This window comes from Plodia interpunctella, chromosome 3 (assembly GCF_027563975.2).
Source record: "Plodia interpunctella isolate USDA-ARS_2022_Savannah chromosome 3, ilPloInte3.2, whole genome shotgun sequence".
Taxonomy (NCBI): Eukaryota; Metazoa; Arthropoda; class Insecta; order Lepidoptera; family Pyralidae; genus Plodia; species Plodia interpunctella.
The window spans coordinates 239,107-262,197 of NC_071296.1; the positions used below are offsets into that span (position 1 = coordinate 239,107).

General features: G+C 35.8%; 1 protein-coding gene across 9 annotated transcripts in view; it reads right to left on the bottom strand.

The window, feature by feature from the left end:
* Positions 1–1,436: 1,436 nt before the first annotated feature.
* The window catches only part of AstC-R2 (Allatostatin C receptor 2), a 104,061-nt gene continuing 82,406 nt past the window's right edge, over positions 1,437–23,091 (bottom strand). For 5 of the 9 annotated variants that reach the window (XM_053769101.2, XM_053769105.2, XM_053769102.2 and 2 more), the window contains 3 exons: positions 11,526–11,566; positions 3,814–3,861; positions 1,437–3,312 (listed from right to left, as the gene is read on the bottom strand). In XM_053769101.2, the coding sequence (XP_053625076.1) occupies positions 1,993–3,252 (1,260 nt within the window). In that variant the 5' untranslated portion in view covers positions 3,253–3,312; positions 3,814–3,861; positions 11,526–11,566 and the 3' untranslated portion in view covers positions 1,437–1,992. Of the gene's footprint in view, positions 3,313–3,813; positions 3,862–8,316; positions 8,494–11,525; positions 11,567–23,091 lie in introns of all 9 variants that reach the window. The other 4 variants (XM_053769106.2, XM_053769100.2, XM_053769103.2 and 1 more) reach the window with 2 other exon arrangements.

Sequence of the window (23,091 nt, forward strand, 5' to 3'; positions counted from 1 at the left end):
GGCACAGGTTATCTTTAATCTTACCTGTAAAATATTGCTTCTTCACTCACTGTTTCATGTAATGAAGAATACTTACAGCATGTTTATCCCAGTTAACCGCATGCAGATGTGTCGCCAAATAACTGGGTCAGGAAGCAAACCGCCGACTCAATTTCCGAGTTCGCACCCTCGTTTCCATACCGCTGGGGTTTTTGCAATTGATATGTTGGGCTTATCAGTATTTTTGCACATTGTTTTTTTTTTTGTAGTTTTTTTTTTTACTTAAGCTCCTTATTGAAATTTAATTTATTAGTACTTTTGTAGGTGGATTTTTGCTATAATATTGTTCTATACAGTATTATAGGAATAGTACTAAAAATAGGTATTAAAATATACACTTGACAGGCCCCTACTTTCTACAAAGATCACAAGAGGGATATTAGTGAAGGAAGGAGAACCTTTCAATAGCAAAAGACATTTTAATTTATACATAAACTATACGAGGTCCCTCAGCAGCCAGATACCTTACACCGCAATATTATGTAAATCTGTGTTGTAGATGTGAAAGCGATCCCTCGAGTTAGTTTGCCCGGCTCCGCTCGCTGTCACGCATGATGGATGTGTCTTTATGGCATCCTCAATACGACGAAATTGCGTCGCAGGCTACCTCGGACTTCGACATGATGATGTTGTAGATACTGAAAATGAAACTATACTACACGGCAAAGCCCCATTTCAGAAACTTATTTCCAGTTCTAATTTCAATTTTTATCGTCATCACAACAATAATAAACTTTACATATGCCTCTGGGACTTTTCGATTGATAATAATGCCGAACAATTATGTGCATGTAATACGCCCAGTAAGTCTTAGTAAGCCTACTTTACGCATTAAACCAACTTGTGTTACCGTATAGCTCTAAAATATGTATAAATATTGTAAGTACTTTAATATTATATAAGAACGAACATGTTAAAATTTAACACGTTTGAAGATGCGAGGTCTATCTGGCTCTTGGTCTGTGATCGCATATTTATTGCCAGTCCATTGAGCAGCGGATCTCGTTGAGGAATGCTGAGGCACGTGATAGCTGTAATCTGGCCTGATACGGCTTCGTGTACAACCCTGATCAACTACAGACATTTAAAGACGCTCGGAAGATATTTTAAAAAGTTCCGTTTATTTTTATGTAATGCTTCTCAGTAATTTTATTTGTTGTTTTTATTTTCTTCTTTTTTTAATACGGATAACAGTTTGCTCCAGCCGCGAAATTATGTTGAGTGTGTTGGTGCTTAAAGCCTTAATCACTTTCATCGCCGTTTCTTGTATCAGTCCATATCTCTGTTTATTTTTCTTTATGACTACAAGACGTGTTCTACCACGTTTCGTAGAACATTACGAACATGACACGACATGCCATCATATAATTAACAAGGAGACAAAAAGAAAAATACAATTCACGAACGTAATTTTATTACAACTCTGACATTATGACAACTGTATGAATATTTACACGATATGTACATTTTTACAGAATAATTAATTAAAGTAGGTATACAAATACAGTAAATCTTACTTTCGCTAGGCGATAAAAAAATATTTTTTAATAAATTCATCGTTACAACCCTAGGCCGAATTAACACCATTTTCACAATTTTGTACAAACACGACGAAAAAAGACTTATATACTCGTATGTTACAGCAGGTGCGGTCCCCGACCGGAGACCTAATTCGGCTGGACGCTCGTCAGCTGAGGAGGACTGGGCTCGTGTCCCCCCTAGCTGTCAGGTTTTGCTAAAAACCTCATAGATGAATAACATACCCTCAATTTATATAATCAATTATATTATTTATACGTTCTCATAATGCAGTGACGGTGTAACATCCACAAAGTATCAGGTTTTAGGACACATTCACTTCAAAGTTTTAGAATCCTAATCTATGGACACAATGAGAGTATCCTCCTCTATGAGGGCACTGGAGGGTTTCCGACCAGTGCGCGAGGCCCGCACTCAAAGACGTGAGTGCGACAACCCGTTTGGCGCTATGAGAGGCGCGAGGGTTGCCGGCCGAGCCTCTAAGGGCAAGGCTTCACTGACTGCAACAGACCTCGACGTCAAAGCGGTAGATGCTTCAGATCTCGAACCTCCGGCGATACCACACGTGGCTGTTGACAACCCGCCCCTAGACTCAGCTGCTCGCGCCTGCGCTCGCGCCTGGGCTCCTCGCTTCCTCGGTATTACGCTGTTCTCAACGTGCAGTGTAGCATTCACATCTTTGCCAGCGGCGCACGTACAAGCTTTCAGAAAACTTTTCTTAAAATTATCCGACAAGAAAGCGTACAGAATAGGATTCATCGCCGAGTTACTGTAGCTGAAACAGGCTGCCACAAGGAAGATGGTCACGGTGATCCGACTAGCACATTCAGTAGGCGGAGAGTAGATCAGAGCCACCTGGAATGCCCAATACGGCAGCCAACAAAGCACGTATACAGCGATTACGGTCAGCACCAGTTTTGTTACCTTTCTATGAGATCGTTTCTTCTCTTTGGACTTATTCTTTGGTCCCACAGTTTTTAGTTTACGAATTACGAGACAGTAGAAGACAAATATTAAAGTCAAAGGAGCAGCAAATCCTAAAGCGAAAGAGTAAAGTGTAAAAGACGTCTGGCCCTTGCTTGACTCTTGTTCAGGCCAGACAATGTTGCATGAGAGGCCATTTTCCGTAGGAATAAGGGTGGTGTACATGAAGATTGGCGTCATAACGAGAGCAGACGCAGTCCAGGCAGCAGCGGACACCACCCGCGACACAAGTGGGGTGCGGAGTCTCGGAGCCGCTATCGGGTGACACACAGCAATATATCTATCAGCGCTCATTATGCATAAGAATATGCTGCTGGTAAACTGGTTGATTCCCGTTGATATCATATAAGCCTTGCACATGAAGCTTCCAAATGGCCAAGATCGGAGCGACATCGTGATAATGAGGAATGGTATACCGATGAGAAAGCACTCGTCTGCGATGGCTAGATTGACGATGTACATATTAGTTACTGTCTGCATTTTGGAGTAGCGTAGAACGACGTAGATGACGAGGGTGTTTCCGAGGAGTCCGACGACGCAGACCAGGGCGTAGAGTACTTGCGTGACGACGTACACGACGGGCAAGTTGTTGTTTGGGCAGTTTTCGAAAGTTCCATTGTAGGTCCCGTTGTACATGTGAGGATAGCTGAGATTATCCTGGCCTAACGATTCGACGTCCTCGAGCTCCATGCTGCACTACTATTCAATCTTTTGAAGAAGGAAATAATTCTTGGAGAAAGCGACGTTTACCTGGAAACATAATAATTCAAATTAAGAATATTGTAACTCTCCTAGTTATATAAAAAAGGCTTCAGTATTACCTTAGAATCTTTAATTTTAGCAATTCCTATTATAATTTACTTCTTTATTTCAGAACTTTGTTTTGTGTTACACAGTACAATAAACAGAATACCTAAGTATTGTAGGTATATTTTTTGTTTCTGGTAAATTTTAACAAGATATATCCATAATACTCGTACAACTTTATATAAGAATCAAATGAAAACACTTTCAATACGTAAAAAGTTAAACTTTTATGAGTACGATATTAACCCAAATGTTAGTTTCTACGGACTTGCTAACAAAAACATAATTTTATACCTTTCTTAAGGTTTTATTACAAAATGTAATACAAACATCTAACTTTACCTACAAACTCCTGCTGTTAATAAGTAAACGGGTTGCATGAACTTCGCTCTAAGAAAATAACAAAGAAAGCGAAGTAATTAAAAAAAAAGTATAAATACGTACATATTTTTCCCCAGTACAAGCGACCTACGCTGCTCGTTGTCTGCGAATCTGCAACCAATAAAAATATAGTTGAAATACCGATACTATATACTCTGTAGTTACTCTACACTTTATCCTTTGTTTTTTATAGGTTATGACAATGACGTGCGTTGATGTACGTCGAAACTTCATACAATTTCTACATTGATCCGTCGACGAACGTGAACGTGTACAAGCACAGCAAGGCATGGCTCTAAGTACATTTTTAGACACAAATCTAACTTTTCTGTGTTCCAGATCCATAGATCGTAACTAAGAAACATTTGGATTTTGTCTATGAGAAACATTTGACTACGAAATATTGATTGTGTCGTTTCCATCTGCTTTTTAATTTGGATTTGTGTCGGTTAGTGACCTTGCTCAGTAGTTTATGTTAGTCGTTTTTAGGGATAACGATTTAGACAAATACGATGACAGCGACATTAACATTTTTTTTTTGTAAATTTTCCTTTTTCATAAAACTTTCATAAGGCACATCGGCCGACTATCAAGTTTCTTGTATAAGCGTTTTATCAGTTTCTTCCTCATCTGTTAAGTGTCGAAACCCAAATTCCGATTTGGTCTAATATTCAGTCGCCCTTAAGTTTTTGCACATTTTCTTCAATTTTACGTAGGTATATGCAAAGAATAACGGAATCGTTACTGAATTACTCTTGACGCGTCTTTTGAGATTAAAAATGTATACTGTGATATTCTCGATATTTTTCAACTAAATTACTATTATGTTTTCAAAAAACCTAGTCATTTTCAGCCCATTTTTCAGTGTGCAAAGATTTATATTCCATGAAACAAGCTGCTTCAGGCAGGAAACCCGACAGAGACACATTACCCGGAGTAAATAAGTATAGAGTAGATGGCAGCATTAAATCACTTGCTTATAACAACACAAGAGCTGACATGTTGCATGCAAATCCGGTGTCAATTGTACTTCTGTGTCTGTTCACGAGATTGACTCACTGAGATTTTGATGAAATTTTGTGCAAATACAGTTTATTTTTTGTTACTTAGCTAGTCATTGTGTCATTAGACATTTCGAAACTTGGGCAGATTTTAGGAATCAATAGACATGGCAACCCAAATCTCTAAAATTCCAAACATTTACAAATATTCTGTTCACTTGTGTCTGGCACTGGCCTTTACCATAGATTGATATTGTCGCAGGTATCATAGGTACCTAGTATGATTTCATTTTACTTTCTGAGTGTAAACATATCTTGTTTATGTAACTTGGAGCATGAACTCTGTTTTCTGCGCACTGATAACGATGTTTGAATCACAAATGGAATTATAAGTTTATTGATACAAAACATTGGGAAAGTGTGTTTTCGTGTGGGCCGGTGTCGATCAATCGTTTCATACTTTTTTGAACACACGTAGGTACAAGACCTTTAGAAGATGGAGATTGATATGCTTTCAACTCAGCATCGAGTTATTTATACTTCGAAACTTTTGTTTCATATACAAAAATTAAATATTTTTCAAATTAACAATCCGTAACTATTAAAAGTTACTTGTGTAACAACCAAACTTACTATATTTATCATGTGTATAGATATTATTCTTCAAAAGTTTAAAATGTATCTTCTATACTACCAGCAAGCAGAACTCTGACGGTTTCGACGACGGTGGGAAAATCCAGCCAAGTGATTTTCCCAGCGGTAAAAAAAGAGCTCGTCATTCGCGTCGACAAATGTTTGCTCGGCCATAGTGAGTATGAACCAGAAGGTTACCGACTAATATTATTATGTTACTAATACTAATATCATAAAGAGAATAGATTCTATTTTTATTTGTAATGAATAAACTACTGGACCAATTTTGATGAATTTTGGCACAAAAACAGACCGAACATTCAAAAGCGAAGCCGGGACTGGCCGCTAGTGTTTTGTAATATTACAAATGCGTTCATTTGAAACAAAGCGCAATAATTCCTAGAAATAAATTAAACCAACCAAGATCATTTCCGATATTTATAGCGCTGACAGTCTGACAGCCGCTGTAATCAGCCGTCACTAAATCAGCAATCGACATTCAGAAATAGACAGTAGTGACGGCCACTTCGGGGAAACCTGATCAATATTTACTAGTCTTGGTCAGGCAATGCTGATTTTAATAAACACAAACAATTATGTTATTGTAAAATAGAGATATCTATTTCTAATAGATTACGATTTTTGAATGTATTTATTTTATTTTTAGGGGACTTATAGTGAAATTTAAGGATGAAGTATATAAATCTGTGCTAGATGAGACATGAAGACGAGATATTTTAAACTGCTGAAGAACAATGATAAAACAATACATATATCACATAAAAAACGAATAAATGAATAACAATTTCGGTTGTAGAGTACGGTCTACTGGTGTTTCAAATGATTTATCAAATAATTGTATGTACGCCATAAACAGTGACCAGCACATAGTTCTGTGATGACCAGTAATTTGAAATAAATAAAAAAAAAAACAAATGCAGAGCCTCCCCCACGCGCGGCTGGAGTTGGTCCTGGTAATAGCTCGCCAAGTCTATAACAATATAACCGAATTGATTAGCGCGCGCGAGGGGCCCGCAGGAGCATGCTCGAATGTCGGCGATGACCAACTCTCACAATTTCCGACTCGATTGCATTTCATTCTATATCCTTTTCTCTTAGAGATACATTAAAATTATTAGAAAAGAGTTTAAATTGTTTATATATATCATTTGAGAAGGTGGGTCGTTATAGTTTAGAAAGTGAAGAAATCCGAAATAGAGATTTACATAAATTATAGACAACCAGCGGCCCGTCCCAGCTTCTCGGGTAAAAATGTAATAAATTATACCCCTAAACCTTCCTCAGGAATCACTATATACATTGGTGAAAACCGCATGAAAATCCGTGCAGTTTCATAATATGTAAGGATTATCATAAGCACATATGATTACCTTCCTAGTTGTACTCATGCCTAATAGTACCATTTCGAGTTTATAAAACTCTAAATGCCTAGGTATATGCAAAAAATTAAATAGAATTCCTAAACAACTCCGAGTCTGAGGTTGAAGTTTAAATTTTGTATCTCTAAAATCGTTGCAAAAAATGAATAAGAAATCGCATCGTAATCATATCGTGTCGGACAGTGTGAGGAGGCTGGTGCGGCACGTGCACGTGACGGAATGATTTATACAGGTCAGCACCTACCTTGTTATTGTTTAGTTTTTTTTTCATATATGAGTAATATAATAGATAACTTATAAACATATTGATATTCAGATCGGCGGATTAATATGTCTTTACTGTTTCTCTTCTTTATAGACCTGATGAAATACGGTCATTACAGCTGATGCAAGCAACCAGGGTGTCATGTGCGCAACGCAGAATGTAAGTTTTTTTTGTTTTTATGTTTCCTCGACATTATTTATGAGTTTTTGTTTCCATCTGAGTCACTCGCACAGCGGGCTCGTGAGATAGTGTTTGTGTTTCACGACCAGAATAACCGCAAATCGTTCACCCATCACACCCGTGAATTACGCCTTTGATTTACAACGCCTTTTTTTTGGATTCTGTAGCTCAAAAGGAAAACTTATAAGATCGCTTTATTTTCTTTCCATCTACCTTCAATATTGTTAAAGGAAAGCGAATATGATCATCACCGTTATTTTAAATTTAACACGTAAATAGTTTTTATTTTATCAACATCTGCATAGTGTACACTTGTACACTTACTACTTGTACAGTACATAGTGTGTACAGTTGTATTATAGTTAATATCTTACTAACAACTTAATAATATTAAGTAATGAATACTATTATCAAGATAAAATCAGCTTATTGAGTAGTATTGAAATCAAATCGAAAAAATCTTAAGTGCGAAATACATACAGTAAACGCGAACAACATTTTAATGAGATTGTAAAGATTTGCGTTGCGAGTGACAACCCTCATCAAATTCTGTGACACAAACATCGACAAGCCAATACCAAGAATTTCGTCGTTTGACATTTAATTTGCGCACCTGGCAAACTTAATGATTAGTGAAGTTTGACACAGAAACATATTTCTCATTTAAGATTTTTTAAAAATAATTTTCAGATTTATTTTTTATTTAATATTTATTTTTGATGAGATTTGAGACGTTATGGAATTCAAATCGTTCGATAAATAGACTTGTAGCGCAATGAGTTGTGAGTGTAGAAAGATAAATAGACTGAAAGGCCTTTCCTTAGCAGTCTATCTTTCTTCCACCTATATTCGTATTTCGGGACTTTTGAGTGAATGTACGTATGAATAGTCTCATCAGGACACTAATCGGATAAATGATAAATACGATCATATGAACACGGACAAAGAAATTATATCTGCACTTCAAAACTTGTTACTAGCATAGCATCTTGTAAGTAACGTTTAACGTCACCTCATATGTGTATATTTAATAGAAAAATTGTATGTTTTGAATCATTATTCACCTCGCATATTCAATTTGAAATACCTTCAGAGATGCTACGTTACGGGTGCAGTAATCACTCGCAATGCACTATTTGAGTGATGCACATAGCGCTCGCTCGCATGAGAGCATCAGAGCAGCTGCTAAGTGCAATAACGTGCATCCATCACTGCGCTGCAGCTCCGAGCGGAATTGCTATTGTCGATATTTCTGCGGTCGAATCTATTAACAGGCAAATAACACTTAAATCACCAATTGATATATACCTAACACCGATTATTATATACCTCGTGGCGTATTAGTTACGTCACGAGGTATATAATATTAGTATATTTATTAGGTATACTAGCTGTTACCCGCGACTTCGTCCGCGTCATTTTTTACTAAGGACGTCTATAAACATATATTGTAGTAATATATGTTTATAGACGCGATATTTTATTACAATACGTTTCTATAGACTACGTTTTTTGTTTTACCGTCTTTTGACAATATGTACAGGTTTTGGGGGCTAGATACACGGGAACACGCCACATACAATTGCCCATGGGAAAAGCAGTTTTTCTCTAAGTGTACACCTGCTACCTTCAGTGTCTGCCCTTGACTTTTATTTATAGTCATTGCAAAGGCGGGTTTTAAAGGGAACTGCACTCTTTTAAACTGGAACGGCAAGTCTGTTGGAATAATGGGAATACGTGGAATCAGAACATTTTCTCCTTTTGCCGTTCCGGTCATAATTGTTCCTTTAACGATGTTTTTCCCCAAGTGCGTAATTTGCAATCGAGTGCCGTTGCATAGCCGAGGTGCATCAAGATTACGCATTAATAGAACGGGGACACCAACTTTCAACCTCAGGTTATGGGAAGGCACGCCTGATAATTCTAGAGAGTTAAGAAACTCGACAGGGTTGAACTGATGTTACGTGTTCTGTATCCATTACATTATCTACAGAGAGATATTCCACGACGTCACCTTCCACTTCTGACATAATATTTTCATTAATCTGTCCAGCAATTTCGTTCGTTGGTGCTAAAATTGCCCTTTCACACAACCATTCTTGGTCTCCCATATTAGTCCGCAGATCAGGATATACGTTGTTTTTTAGATCGTCAGTGCTGCCAACAATATATACAGAATTCGTGATTTAGTGTGATCATACCGTTAATGTCTGTGGCCATACGATCTTCACCAATTTTCAGGAGAGTGGCCGCATACAGCCCCGATTGTGAATCGTTGTGCAGTTGTACTCTCATATTTGTAGTCAGACTAAATTTTTGCACATGCGCCCATAGCGTAGAGGCCTTCAAACATGCGTTTATTTCATCTGCCGGTGTACCTCTAGTTATCACGGGTAGAATCTGTCTGAAATCACCAGCCAAAAGAACAACCATCCCTTCCATTATACTTCTGTTGCTTTTTATGTCTTGCATTGTCCGGTTTAATGCTTCGACTGCTCTCTTGTGAGACATAGTACATTCATCCCAAACCAACAACTTACATTGCTGCAACATTCTTCCGCGCTCACTATTTTTACTTATATTGCAAACTGGCATTTCTTCATGAGCTAAGTTTAAAGGAAGCTTGAGTACTGAATGTGCTGTCCGGCCACCACTGAGCAGTGTGGCGGCAATGCCAGAGGACGCTACTGCAACAGCAACTCCCTTATCTTTTCGGATTTGAGCAAGAAGGAGATTTAAAAGAAATGTTTTGCCAGTGCCTCCAGGAGCATCAAGAAAAAACAAACCACCTACGCCGTTTTCGATTTTTTGCACCACACTATTAAAGACATTTCTTTGTTCTGGGTTCAAACGTGGAACGGACTCCGTTATTTGCTGTTGTAAAAAAGCATGGTCATAATTTAGTTCGCGTAACACATCACTACAAACTTGCCCTGTCCTACGTGGTCTACTCATCTTTACCAGTAATAGTTATCACTTGGTCTTCAATCTTTGTTAGGGCTTCGTCATAAATAGAATCAATGTATGTGACATTAGGATTATTTTCTTGCAATCTATATAATATATCGTCTGACATATCATTTCTGTACTTGTCCCACAATTGCTGAGGATTCGACAGTCCACATGTCGAAATTTTAATATTTTCCAAACGTGCGACAACGACGTCTGCCCTCACGTGTCTGCACGTTCGTGTAAGAGTAGTTAGTGATGAGACCTCCCCACCCGCCTCGCTGCAGCGTACGTACAGTCGCGGGCGGGCGTGGCTTGCCCGCGCGCGCCGTGCACCTGCCGTGCCGCCGCTGCTGCACTTTCTAAAACTTATTTCCTATTTTTAACCAATTTTGCTACTATGTGTATCATAATTTCTTTGGGTATTTTTCGTTAATGATAAACTGATGTACGTGGTTCATTGTTATGGACTTAATATTATGGTAAAAATTACTGTTAAATATTTTTCCTACGCAAATTGTGCCACCCCCGTTAACCCCCATAGGTGTTGATTTTCATAAAAACGCTTAGATATGTATATCATAATTTGTATTGCAGAGCATTATTTTAGTGTCACGCAAAATATTTAAATAGAATTAAATTTCCCATACAAACTTAGCCACCCCCTTTAATGGGGGTGAATTTCGAAAAACCCTGAAATACGTGTTTCATCATTTGTACTAAAAAGCATTAATTCAAATTTTCATGCAAAAATGTGCAATAAAAATATTTTTCTCATACAAACTTTGCCACCCCTTTTAACCCTTTTAGGGGTTGAATTTCCAAAAAATAATATTCCTATGTCCTTCTCATGAATGCAAACTATCTACATACCAAATTTCAGCAAAATCGGTTGGGTGGTTTAGGCGTGAAAAGGTAACAGACAGACAGACAGACAGAGTTACTTTCGCATTTATAATATTAGTGTGGATTTATTAACCGCCATGTTAGTCCGCTATCTAGAAATCCTGGGTTCGATTCCCAGGCAAATATTTGTACCTGTGACCACAAATATTTGTCCGCGGTTCTGGGTGTATTAGATCTGCAAGCTTAGTGTGGGGCGCTGAGTGTTGTCCATTTACATCATCGACAAATAAGTTTAGAACTAGGTTGTTGTCTGTTGAATATTTTCAATTTTAGTCTATTTTATGCCATCGATCTTACTTCCTCATATGACACGACCTGTGCCTTGTCTACTCCATGTATGCCAAAATAAAATCAAGCAAGTTAAAATTTGATGTGGAGGCCACGGAGTACTCGTAGGAGACGTAGGTTTGAAAATGTAATACAATAATAAAAAATAACTACCTTTAAATGTAAAGGGCTTGGCGTTACATCGTCATCAACACCTGTAACAAAGATAATACACATTTAGTTTTAATGAAACTAAATGAACTCTTGTCTTTACGCCATTATTAGATACCTAATAATGGCGTAAAGACAAAAGTATTGAGAATTTGGAATGGAATACGATTTTGTTAAAATAATCAATTTACCGAAACTCAATATTAGTTATTCTGACGCCCAAAAGTAAATTTAATTCCGATTTCTACTCACGAGCCGCGACCGCAGCTATATACAAACCTTTTCTAACAATATTATGAGTGTAAAGGGTAATAAATGTTGTTTAGGTGAAGCATTGTTGGACGGGCGGCCGACTGCCCCACTTCGCCGGCCCTCACTGAGTCCACAGTAAATTGAACGCCACCAATGAAAGGGCTAATTTAATACGCCTGACGAGATATTTACGTACTTTTTGTATCGAAATACATAAATATTTCCGTTTAGGAACTCGTATTTTATTCGCAATTTTGGGGATTTAAACTTCATCATAAAAATTATGTCACAACTTAAATATAATAATTTCAAATATATAATAGTTACAATATAATATACCGATACATAATAAGTAGTGATATATTTATTTCCTACTTTCTTTATTGGTAGCGGGACAGGCGAAATTTATATCTCCACTACAATGAAATAGATTCTTCTGATTTCGCGTCTTACCAATCTAATTTTGGCGTAGTTCAAATTAAACAGCCATAAACGTCGTGTAGCCATAACTACGCCATAATATCGGCTTTTCTCAAACAAAGCCAAAAATACACGAGATAAAGGCAAACTATGAACACACTGACGCACATGGACGCAAAACTCAGGACTTCTATTGTTTTCGTATAAGACAATACTTAGTATACGTGATTATTACAATTTGAATTACATCTATTAAAGTTTGAATGACTAAAGATAGAGGAAGTCATCTTTCTTATCAGTAAATCGGATTACGCGCGTGTAATATGTATGTCCTAAACAAACTGGCACCGACTTCGCGAAGTATTGTTTTCCGTGAGATTTGACACGGCACTGTAAATCCCTGCCTAAATTGAAACATGGGAGGAGTGATGGGATCGCCTGTTATTTCCGCAGATGCATCATCCTGACCTGATTTCGACATAACTAATATTTTGGCGTCTAGCGGAGCGAGGAATCAGCGCCATGCTTGTGCGATCAAACATCACGAACTTGAGATATAACGTCAGTAATGTGATATTAAGCTGAAGGCGAAATTCACATTGAGTTACAGGAAACACGCTCATTTCACAATTTAATTTGAAGCTAAAAATAACTGAAAATAGTGTACGCAGGAAATAGCGTCGCTGACTTGCAGCAGCCGCCCACGTACCTACCTAAATTTATTTTTATTTGACAAATGTATGAGTACACCTCACTACTTGTATCACTCCACAAGATGTGTCGAGAACTTTTTAGCCTTTTACATTACTGATGCAGAAGATTATCTAATAACTCGCGGTCGCTGGTAGACGGAGCCTGAAGGCCATAATATATTGGTAGATACTATTTTGAAATAGAGACCCTTGTTGCCCCATCGCCTTTAAGAGGAATCTGTAGTTTATAAATAATTTGTTTCAGGTAATGCATAATAGTACTATGGGTAGAAGTGCGACCAATATTTGTTGACGGTATATTCATAGCTTTACGACTAAATATTTTTATTTGTACTTCCGTACATACGAGTACCAAATGGCAATGGTTTACGCGGAGATTTAATCTTGTAGCGAACGTTTAAAGACATAAATCTAAACGCACGCGTATTTTGGAACAGCGGGATAACGACACAGTTATTTACCAAATTACATTCAATTACGTCAGAGCAGAATAAACTTTGATGTGTGCCATTTAAATTTTATGATCGTGTAATTCTAACAAGATAGGAATGTCTTACTTTTTAAATCACTTATTATGGTAATGTAATAAATAATAATATAATTCCTAGTATTTCATAGAGATATCTCTATGACTAAATCTTAAAGTGAAAAAATTGTGGAAGCGACAAAAATATGTAATTGTTGTTCCTCCTTTTGATAAATTGTGTATTGGGATTCTTATATGACATTTAGCATAGCATAATTATGAGTAAGTGAGTATATTTAGAAGTAAACATACTGCTAAATAAACTCCCTTACTCATACAAAGATAGGTGAGGTCAACAAAGTTAATTTTCATAGTAAACAATACTTCCCTAATGGTATTTTCCCGCCATAATGTTGACAATATTTTCCTCTGACATTCGATGTCGCGTGCGCCGCAGTGATTCAAATCTGTCATCATTAGAGTAAATGTGCCATAGATTCATATTTTATTCGGTAAATAAAGAGAGATGGCGAGGCGCATGTCCAGTGAAGCTATGGAGAATGGAGAGGTGTTTGTGAGAAGCTGAAATATATAGAAACTAGCATTAGTACGTAACCCTTCGTGGTTTTATCGTAATAAATAACGATCACAAATTGTAAAACGAACCGTATTTTCTAACACTTTTTAAATTTATCGCAATTATGATCTTGACAAATAATTTTTGATTTTGTGCATTAAGAATACAAAGTAACAACAAATATACATCTACAAAGGGGTATAAAGTGCTTAAACAAAACATATTACCTCGTAATTAATAGCGGTAATTTGGTTAGAGTAAGGTGTACATTTAATTAGGCTGAGGTTATTCAAGCCGCGCCGAGTTGCCTCTATGAAATTTCGTACTGAAATTTCCCATTAGTTGGTAATTTACACCTGTTACTGGTAAAATGACTTCCATTAGTACTCATTCATTTTGGAGAACTAAAAACCAAAATTGAACTGGAATTTGCGACCAATATTTACTTATATGTGAGTGTATTTAAAGAAAGAAAGAAAGAAATCATTTATTCGGCAAAAAATATTTAAGACGTAACAAAATGTGGGTTTTTGAATGGCGATCACAAAAGTTTTTATTTATACCCGTACAATTTTTATAAAGATTGATTAAAACTAACTAAATTGTGTATAATCTATAACTTATAATGTATTTATCGTATAACTTATTTCCAATTGGTGCACAAAAAAATAACGAAGGATGTAATGAATGAACATGAAAAGTGTAAAAATACATTGCTCATGGAAACAAACAGTTTCAGAAAATAAATGAATCGGTTTTGACCACAGAGCGGCGAGCGTTCCTTTGTAGGCTGCCATTAAATTGATTGCACCGACGCGACGCGACGCGCGACACGCGGCGATCGGAAAATATCACAATTCAATTAAAATGGTAGTGTCAGCTCCCTTTGTTACTCAATCTATATTTCGTGAATGGATTCAGCATTGGACACGGCGTCAATACCATTGTGTCCACCGCTGATACTTTTCGGTTACCTGCCCATAAAAGGAATATTTTACATTCACGATTCAGATAGGGAGGCAGGAAGTAAGGTTATTTATTAGCTGTAATTCTTATTTACATTCATTACATGATACCGGATACCATAAGACTACAGTTGTTTTCTTGAACTCTTGTAGAACTGATCATTTTATAAATGCACGTGCATATAAATTAACTGTATAGTGACATGTGTCGATTGATGATCGTGAGGTTTATCGTAATGTAGTTGTGGGTCATTCAAGCGGCAACTCGTGAACGGGTGCTGCCAGAGCGCATCTAGTCAGCTCTATTCTCATATATTTTCTTTGGTCAGTTATAAACTTACCATCATTTTTTATGTATTGTACATAAAAATAATAATTTACAATTATTATATAGAGTTAGTAGGGCTTATGCCCTATTAAAATTGATTTGAGTTTCTTTCGGCGTTTCTTTGTAGCAGTAGCCGTTTCGAAATAGTAAAAGACAGACTGTCATTAATAATATTATAGTGTGAATTCAAGTTTTGAGATCATAAACTCTTCAAACAATTAATCAAACAGACACCAGACATTCGCTTCATTTTATCTTAATCTTAATTAAGATTGCACGTACATCGGGATCTTGTTAAGTTTAACAGTAATAGGCGTCTATTATTGTAAAACCTTACTACGGTTTTTATTGTTTCTAGATGCAATTTCGTTTTCTTTGTTAGTTTTCGTATTTTTAGGGTTCCGCACAAAAAATAAAAATACGGAACTTTAATATTATCACTTGTGCGTCTGTCCGTCCGTCTGTCACAGCCAATTTGCTACGAATCTACTGGACCAAATAAGGCGAAATTTGGTAATATGGTGTAGTGCTATGACCCAAACATATCGATACCTCCTACGTAAAGTATCGTAACTGCATTTCGTCAACTTTACAGCACAGCCGTTTAAAGATCCGCTGCTAGTTTATCCATGATTATTCAGAAAAATGAAATCCTAACTTTTTGAAAATTTGCAAATGAATTAAGAAATGTGTAAGTAATAAACATGTGTACTAGGTTAAATAATATTTGTTCTAGTTTTTGAGAAAAATCACTTAAGACATTTTACGTGGATAATCCTAAGAAGTAAAGAATAGTATGTCGTACTTACCATAATTTACTTTGGACAGTTAACAAAACTATTTCATTTAAGTTATAGATACTATATTCTACGTCGTAAAATTTTGTAAAAAAATATTGTAAATAATAGATAATATATTATACTTTGTTTAATCGGTAAATAATAATATCTTAACTTTAGCAATTTTATTGCAATGAAAGGAAAATAATAAAAGAAATATGAAATCAAACATTTTTATTGATACTATAATGATTTCTTATCATTGCGTCACAATAATTTGAGTACTCAAAGTGCTATAAAATTAAATGTGACATAATCGTTTAATCTCTTACTTTGAGATCCTTCAATACAACTTGTTTATGACCTTATAATGTACTTATTTATGTATATGAATCAGTCTTATACATTTAAGTTAGGAAATAGGCAAATACCTAATAATTCGTAAATTCTTTAAGATGCAGGAAAAACATTGAACATATTATTGTATCACTAATTTTTGTAATCTCTTACCTACTTTGAGATTCTTTAAAACTTGCTTCTTGAACTGATGTGATTCATAAAGCTCTGTTTCAAGCAATGTCGGTGAAGGTTTGTTTTTATAAATGTCGCATTTATCACATTGGTCCTTCTTAGGAATGTAAAAACTTAGCTTAAAATGTTGGTTAACGATATCACGATATTGCCTTTCAGTATGGGCTTTATCAGAGTATACGTGTTCGTCAAAGCATTCTTTGTATAAGTCAAATAAGCGACGAAAATTTTAAATCACCATCTAAATTAATTACTACTTCTACTATTTATTACTTCTACTTCGCCCGTAATGAGATTCGTAATGAGAGATGGGTTGAATGGACTTGATGTGATCACACACACTTTTAACAACGTCTTCAGTTATCAGCTTCCGAGGATTATCATGGCGTCCACGCTGGTCCATATCTATTAATCCACTAGTAACATCTAGTTTTTCCAAAGCAGTGTAGACAAATTGTTCACTAATAGAGAAAGTATTTAAAAATGTTTTCTTACAAACAATCACAAATTCGTTTTCATCACTTCTGTTTACTTTAAGTCTATAAATTAAAGTAAAATTACTGCCTTGATGTTGTATCTGTGAAAACCCTACGTTTTTCTGTTTCTGCACTAAATAAGCTACATAAGCCCATTGCTTTTCTCTGTCACCTAAATTTCAAAATTGATTAAAAATGGCAATTATTTCAACGTTACTAATTTTCCAAGAACATTTTTGTCTACACTTCTCCAAACACATCGGTTTTATTGTTTTCGCATGCCTAGTGGTACCATCTCGACTCTTATATTCTTGGCCTAAATTTCTTAACGTCTTCCGCTTATTATCAATCCAATCTGCAACATGCCGACGTACCTCGAGAAATCTTCTTTCTTTTTCTGGAACAACTTGGCGTTGATTCGGAAAATGAAGACAATGGAGTGTGACAATGAATGCTTGTGGTGTGGTTAGTAGATAGGTAGTCGGAAATGACTGATAAGGGTTCCTGTAAAGCATTCTCAATATACCAAGGACAGAAGTAATTTTCACAATCGTAGTCTAAATGGTTTGTAGCACAGTTTGGGGAAGCAATAGGTGTAATATTACTATTTGGTATTAGTTTCGGATGAATCTAAAACAATAAATTGTAAAATTAACAATTAAGCACTTATAAATAATATAATTTACTAATGCATTACCAAGGAATTGGCATAGGTTCACCTTCTTGTGCACCATTTACTTTTAAATTAATAAATGTAAGTGCGTCGTCAGGGTGTGCATCAAATTTTTTATTGATTTCCGATATAGGACCTAAAAATAAAAATAACTTAAAAAATCTTCGTTAAATATTCTTATTATAAGAACAGTCCACAAACTGCAAGAAAATGATAAATAACAATAGGAGTACCAAAAATCAATTTGTTTAAAGAAATAACTTACTATTCCGCGATGTACATTCTTGGACGTTGTTCTCCACCTCTATGTCAGAATCTGATAAAAAACACATCATTTGCTCAATTGCATCTAAATTTATATTTAAATGCAAAGGTAAAAATGCTGAAAAAACAAAATTTGACGATTTTTTGACACGTATAATGTGGTAAGTCACATGCCTTACCGAAGTAATCTATAGGATGTAGTACATACGATAAAAAAACAAAATTAAACGCCGACGTAAAACATCGTATGTACATGTTCCGATATAATACATTTTTATTTTTCCGGTGTAAAATATTGTATGTTACATATACGACATTTATTTTCTAAGTGAAAACGACGTAAAATATAGTAAGTATGAAATACTGTATTTTACATCGGCAAAGATAGAGAATTTTACTTTTATTTAAAAAAACCATTAATTTTACTAACAAAGTACACAACTTATATAGTACAAAATACATAACTTCATTTCTTTCTGGTTCTTCAATCACAGGTGTTGTTTTAACTTGATTTTTTTTCCGTAATTTGAATTTTCAACTGTGTCTTCATTACGTACCGCATCATTTGTTTTGTCTATTATAATAAAATCAAGGATTCTTTGTTCTCTAGACGACATTTTGATTATACTTTAACGAAAAACATGCAAATCAATGTAAAAAAGAACAATAATAATGAATTTAATTGCTGCGTGACGACCGCACACTCCTCCCGCGTACTGTATGGTAACTGAAACATACGAGGCGCCCGCGCGTGCCTTGCGTCCCCGCACCCCCGCGTATTGTGTCGATAGTACAACATACGATTTTATACACGGGCAACATTTATTATACGATATTTTGTAGTCTGATTATCTAGACCTTCTAATAAAAATGTAACATTTTTTATTCTTGCAGTCATTAGTTGTTATGTTTAGAAGTACGAAAATGAAGAAAAGTTAAAAACCGCAAATTGTTGGTTACGACACTTTACGTAGGAGGTATCGATATACATGCCGAGTATTTTTTTTTATCTAAGTGTAATTTTCGTGGGGTAAATTAAAAAGATGATACAAACTCATAAAAACTGCTTTTAAAATGCAAAGGCTCAAACTGTCTCTTCTTGTTTATTTCCTAGGTACATCATTTTCATTACAATTTTTTGTGCAAAAAAAAAAAAATAACATCCCTCTTCATGTTCATCAATTCTAAACAAAAACTTTTTACTTAGCTATATAAAAACTGAAAACAGAGAAGGACTATCAATTTGGTAAATGACAGTTCATTAAATAAAAAGCTTTCATTTTGTTATCGTCTCTGTTATGAATAATTCAACTAGTATGTGCAAAATTATGCGATGAAAATATGGCTCTGCTTAAAACTAATTTTGCATACAATACGGGCACTAAAAGCGTATGTTTATAACGTCGTAACTTCGGAATAGATAACGTATAGGGCTACGCCCTGCAAACGACAGTTCGTAGTTACAGCCCGGGGTCGACGACCCCGTGGGCTGACGTTCAGCCTGTTATCGCCTTAATCTATCTTATTTCAAATCGCTTCTCAATAAACTTGTATGATTCAAGTGAATATCACCTCTGACACGATCAAATCAAAGTCCGTTTTCGGACTGAACTCGTCAATTTTGAGATGAGCGTATTGCAAAGTGATAACTTAGAATTCGGATGGTCGGGCAGAGTTTCAATAAAAGTCGTGCATCCTTTGCAGCAATAATATGGGGACAGACAGACTTATTGAAATCGCATCAGCTGTTTTTCACGTCTTTCTGAGTGCGTGTTTAGGCTGCGGCGACGACAATATAAAGAGGATAGCTAAGTATTCTTCATTTCAGTGTTGAGTAAATATTATTAATAATTTATTTTCGAAATAAGTTGTTTTCAAAACTGTCATTTTTGAAACATGGTTTTATTGTTGTCAGAGAGATCTTATTGTATTCAATGCGTGACAAAAATATTATGTGTGCAGTAAACCGTTGAGGTGTTTCCTTGTCGGGAGCCGTTCCTGGACATGCTATTGTGTTGTTATCCAAACTAAACATTAATACAAAATTTCAGCTCAAACGGTTGAAGATATCAACTTCAAAATTGGGCAGCATGATTCATCCCGATCGTTTTCATGAATACTAGGTATTTGCGATCTAGCATACATTTCCTAGGGAAATAAACGTATTTAAAACTACTTAGGTGCGTCTATAAATAAGGCTTCCATTTACAAAAACTGGGCATCGTGTTAACCGTATATCTTTGTTTCCATCGCGATCATTTCATTGCAGCCGAAGGCTTACCTCTGAAATATGCGCTTAAACCAACCAAAATCCTTCAGAATGGCACAATAAAGAAGAAATATAGGAACGCGACGGCGCGGACGCCGGCAAATGGCGGACATCCGCACGCTGCCGGCCGGCGGGACATTGCTCTTTTCCACTTCAATAAAAATTGTATTAAATATCTATTACGTTGCACAAATAAAATAAAATAAGTATTTTTATTATTAAGATCCACATTTGTTAATTGTCGTCTTCTTCACCTGCGCCTTAGAAGTCAGCAGTAGACTTCATTGTGAGTAAATTTTTGAGATAAGTGGTGTATATAATCGATACGAAAACGAATTTTAATTATAGTTATGAACGTTAAGGCATATTTTACCCGCAACAACATGGATTTTATCGATACCTCACGCTAAATACATTTTAAAATAATGTAGCTACTTTCATAAAATAATAAATTGAAATAATATTTGTATAAAATAAATAATCTTAGCTTTTCCAAGCCATTGCACCTTAGCAATGCCAACATTAAAAACAATAATTTCACAAAAGAAGTATTACCATATTTTGTCGATACTCCCGTTCTGTCTTTAAGTTTGTGATCATCCGAACATCAGTCAGATATTGTTTATAATTTGGCTCTTCTCAGCGAGTTTGCTCCGCTTCCGAACGCCTATTTTCCGAGTCGCTGGTCGCGATACCCATAAGTAAGTGGAATTCCGGTGAATTTCATATATATGTCTCTACATACATTCATACAAATGACCTACTACAGTTAGAAATTTCGTGAGACAGAAATGTGTTTTGTGTATGCTTGTGCAAATAATGGGATTTTTTACCTATTTAAACATGTACTTCAAGAGGATCACTAGATAACTTTTTCTTTTCAGTGCTGACAGTACAGTGTCATTTTGAGGTCAAACTTGTCCCCACCTCAACATTACGTACTGACGTTCTGCCACTGCCCCCTAGCATACCCGCATATTATCACTATCACTAACTTTAAGTATAATAAGTTCCTGGGTATTTTAAATAAGAGTCATTCACTTCTCTAATGCACTGAATATTATTATGGAGTTAAATATTTTTATTAGCCTTTGACATATTTGTTTGTTTGAGGTTAGTTACCTTCCATGGTAATATGATATTAAAGTTTATTAATATACTCGATACTACGATTAGGTGCTTACATAAGTTACATGAACTTATGACGTAGCTCGCGTAGCCGTTCATTAAATCAGCTACGATCGAGTTCGTAGCAAGCTTGAGGCTCGTAAACGTTGTCGTAGACCAATGCACGCTTGCCACGAGCAAGCCGAAGCTATGAGTTGCTCGTGGCTAACTTGTAGCTATGCAAAGATACTCTCAACTGTTCTGAATTCCTCATTTCGTCATCATTCTCATATCATATCAATATCATCATGACAATACAACTGCAGTATTTTTTATTGCTTACCAAGTGGAAATGAACACGCAGGTATTTATTTAAACGTAAAGGAGCAGAAACGGCAATGGATAATAAACCTGGGCTCGGATATCGGAAAGCAATAAGCGAGAGCAGCGTTTGTTGTTTAGACTCGATCGCGTAATGAATTTAACAAGTGCTTGCGGAAATACTGCCTGCGGAGTTTAAGACTCACGTCTGGCGACGAGGAATACTGCAGGGTTGTATCATAAATGGATAGACTATAATTCCATTCCATCGATAATTTAAAACATTTTGATTCCTATTCTAATCCATCATAGTTTTCTCACTTTATATTGAGCATATAGAGTTTGATTTTCTTATAAACTTATCTAAAGAATAAAGATGAAATAATATGAATGAAATTTGACGTTAACCTTAAGCTGCTTAAAAAACAAAAAGTTTGTCGTTTTGTCTAAGGTTGACTGGTGCAACTCACTCTATATCTTCACATTCTATTGGTAATTTTACGTGCACGCAATAGAGTTTCAATTTTTGCCCTCAACCGAGTATATTCGTGCCGTAAACGTATATCTATAGTAACTGACTGAATCCCCTCCTCCCCCCCCCCCTCACGGGGACCCCTTCCCATAGATATCCTTTTTTCGCCTCGCTAGATACCAAATATGAAATTTATGTCTCGACATCAGGTAAGAAAGGATGCATCTCAGGAAATAACAAATCCGTCACTGATCGCGTATTTATTAATAAATTTCTAACAAAAATCCTTGGAATCCTCAGATTCAGGCTTGAATATCGTATATATAATATCATGTAACGGATTTCATTTAAGTAGAAAACTGTGGATTATCATAATAAATCCTCAAATTATTATGAATGCAAAAGTTTTGGATCTGCTGTATGGATTGCGATGAAATTAGGAATATGAGTAGAATCTAATTAGGAATCGCTTGCTATCCTGAAATTTCTACGCGACTTGAGTGCCGTGGCATAGCTGGAAAGCTAGGCTGAGACTTACTTATATTCCCTACCAAAGAAAAAAGTTAAGAATACAAAGAAATATTTATATAGTTGTAAACTGTTTCGTATTAAAGCTAAAGTTTTCTTTGCGACTCCGCTTCACATGCATGCAGCTGGCGCGCTCACGACTGGGGACACACGGAACTTTATGAAATAATGCACATTATAACGCAACGTGTCTCTGTTTTTAACAACACTAATTAAATTCATATAATAATGAACCAGACCACGACACTAGAATTCTAACATTGCTATATTTGAAACAAAAAAAAATATAGAAAAAGTAAGTAAGTAAAAACACTTTATTGCACCAGATAAAATTTAGACAAAAATTTAGAAGACTAAAATATAGAAAAAAGTACAATTGTACTTTTTTCTATATTAAAAGTACAATTGTACTTTTTTCTATATTAAAT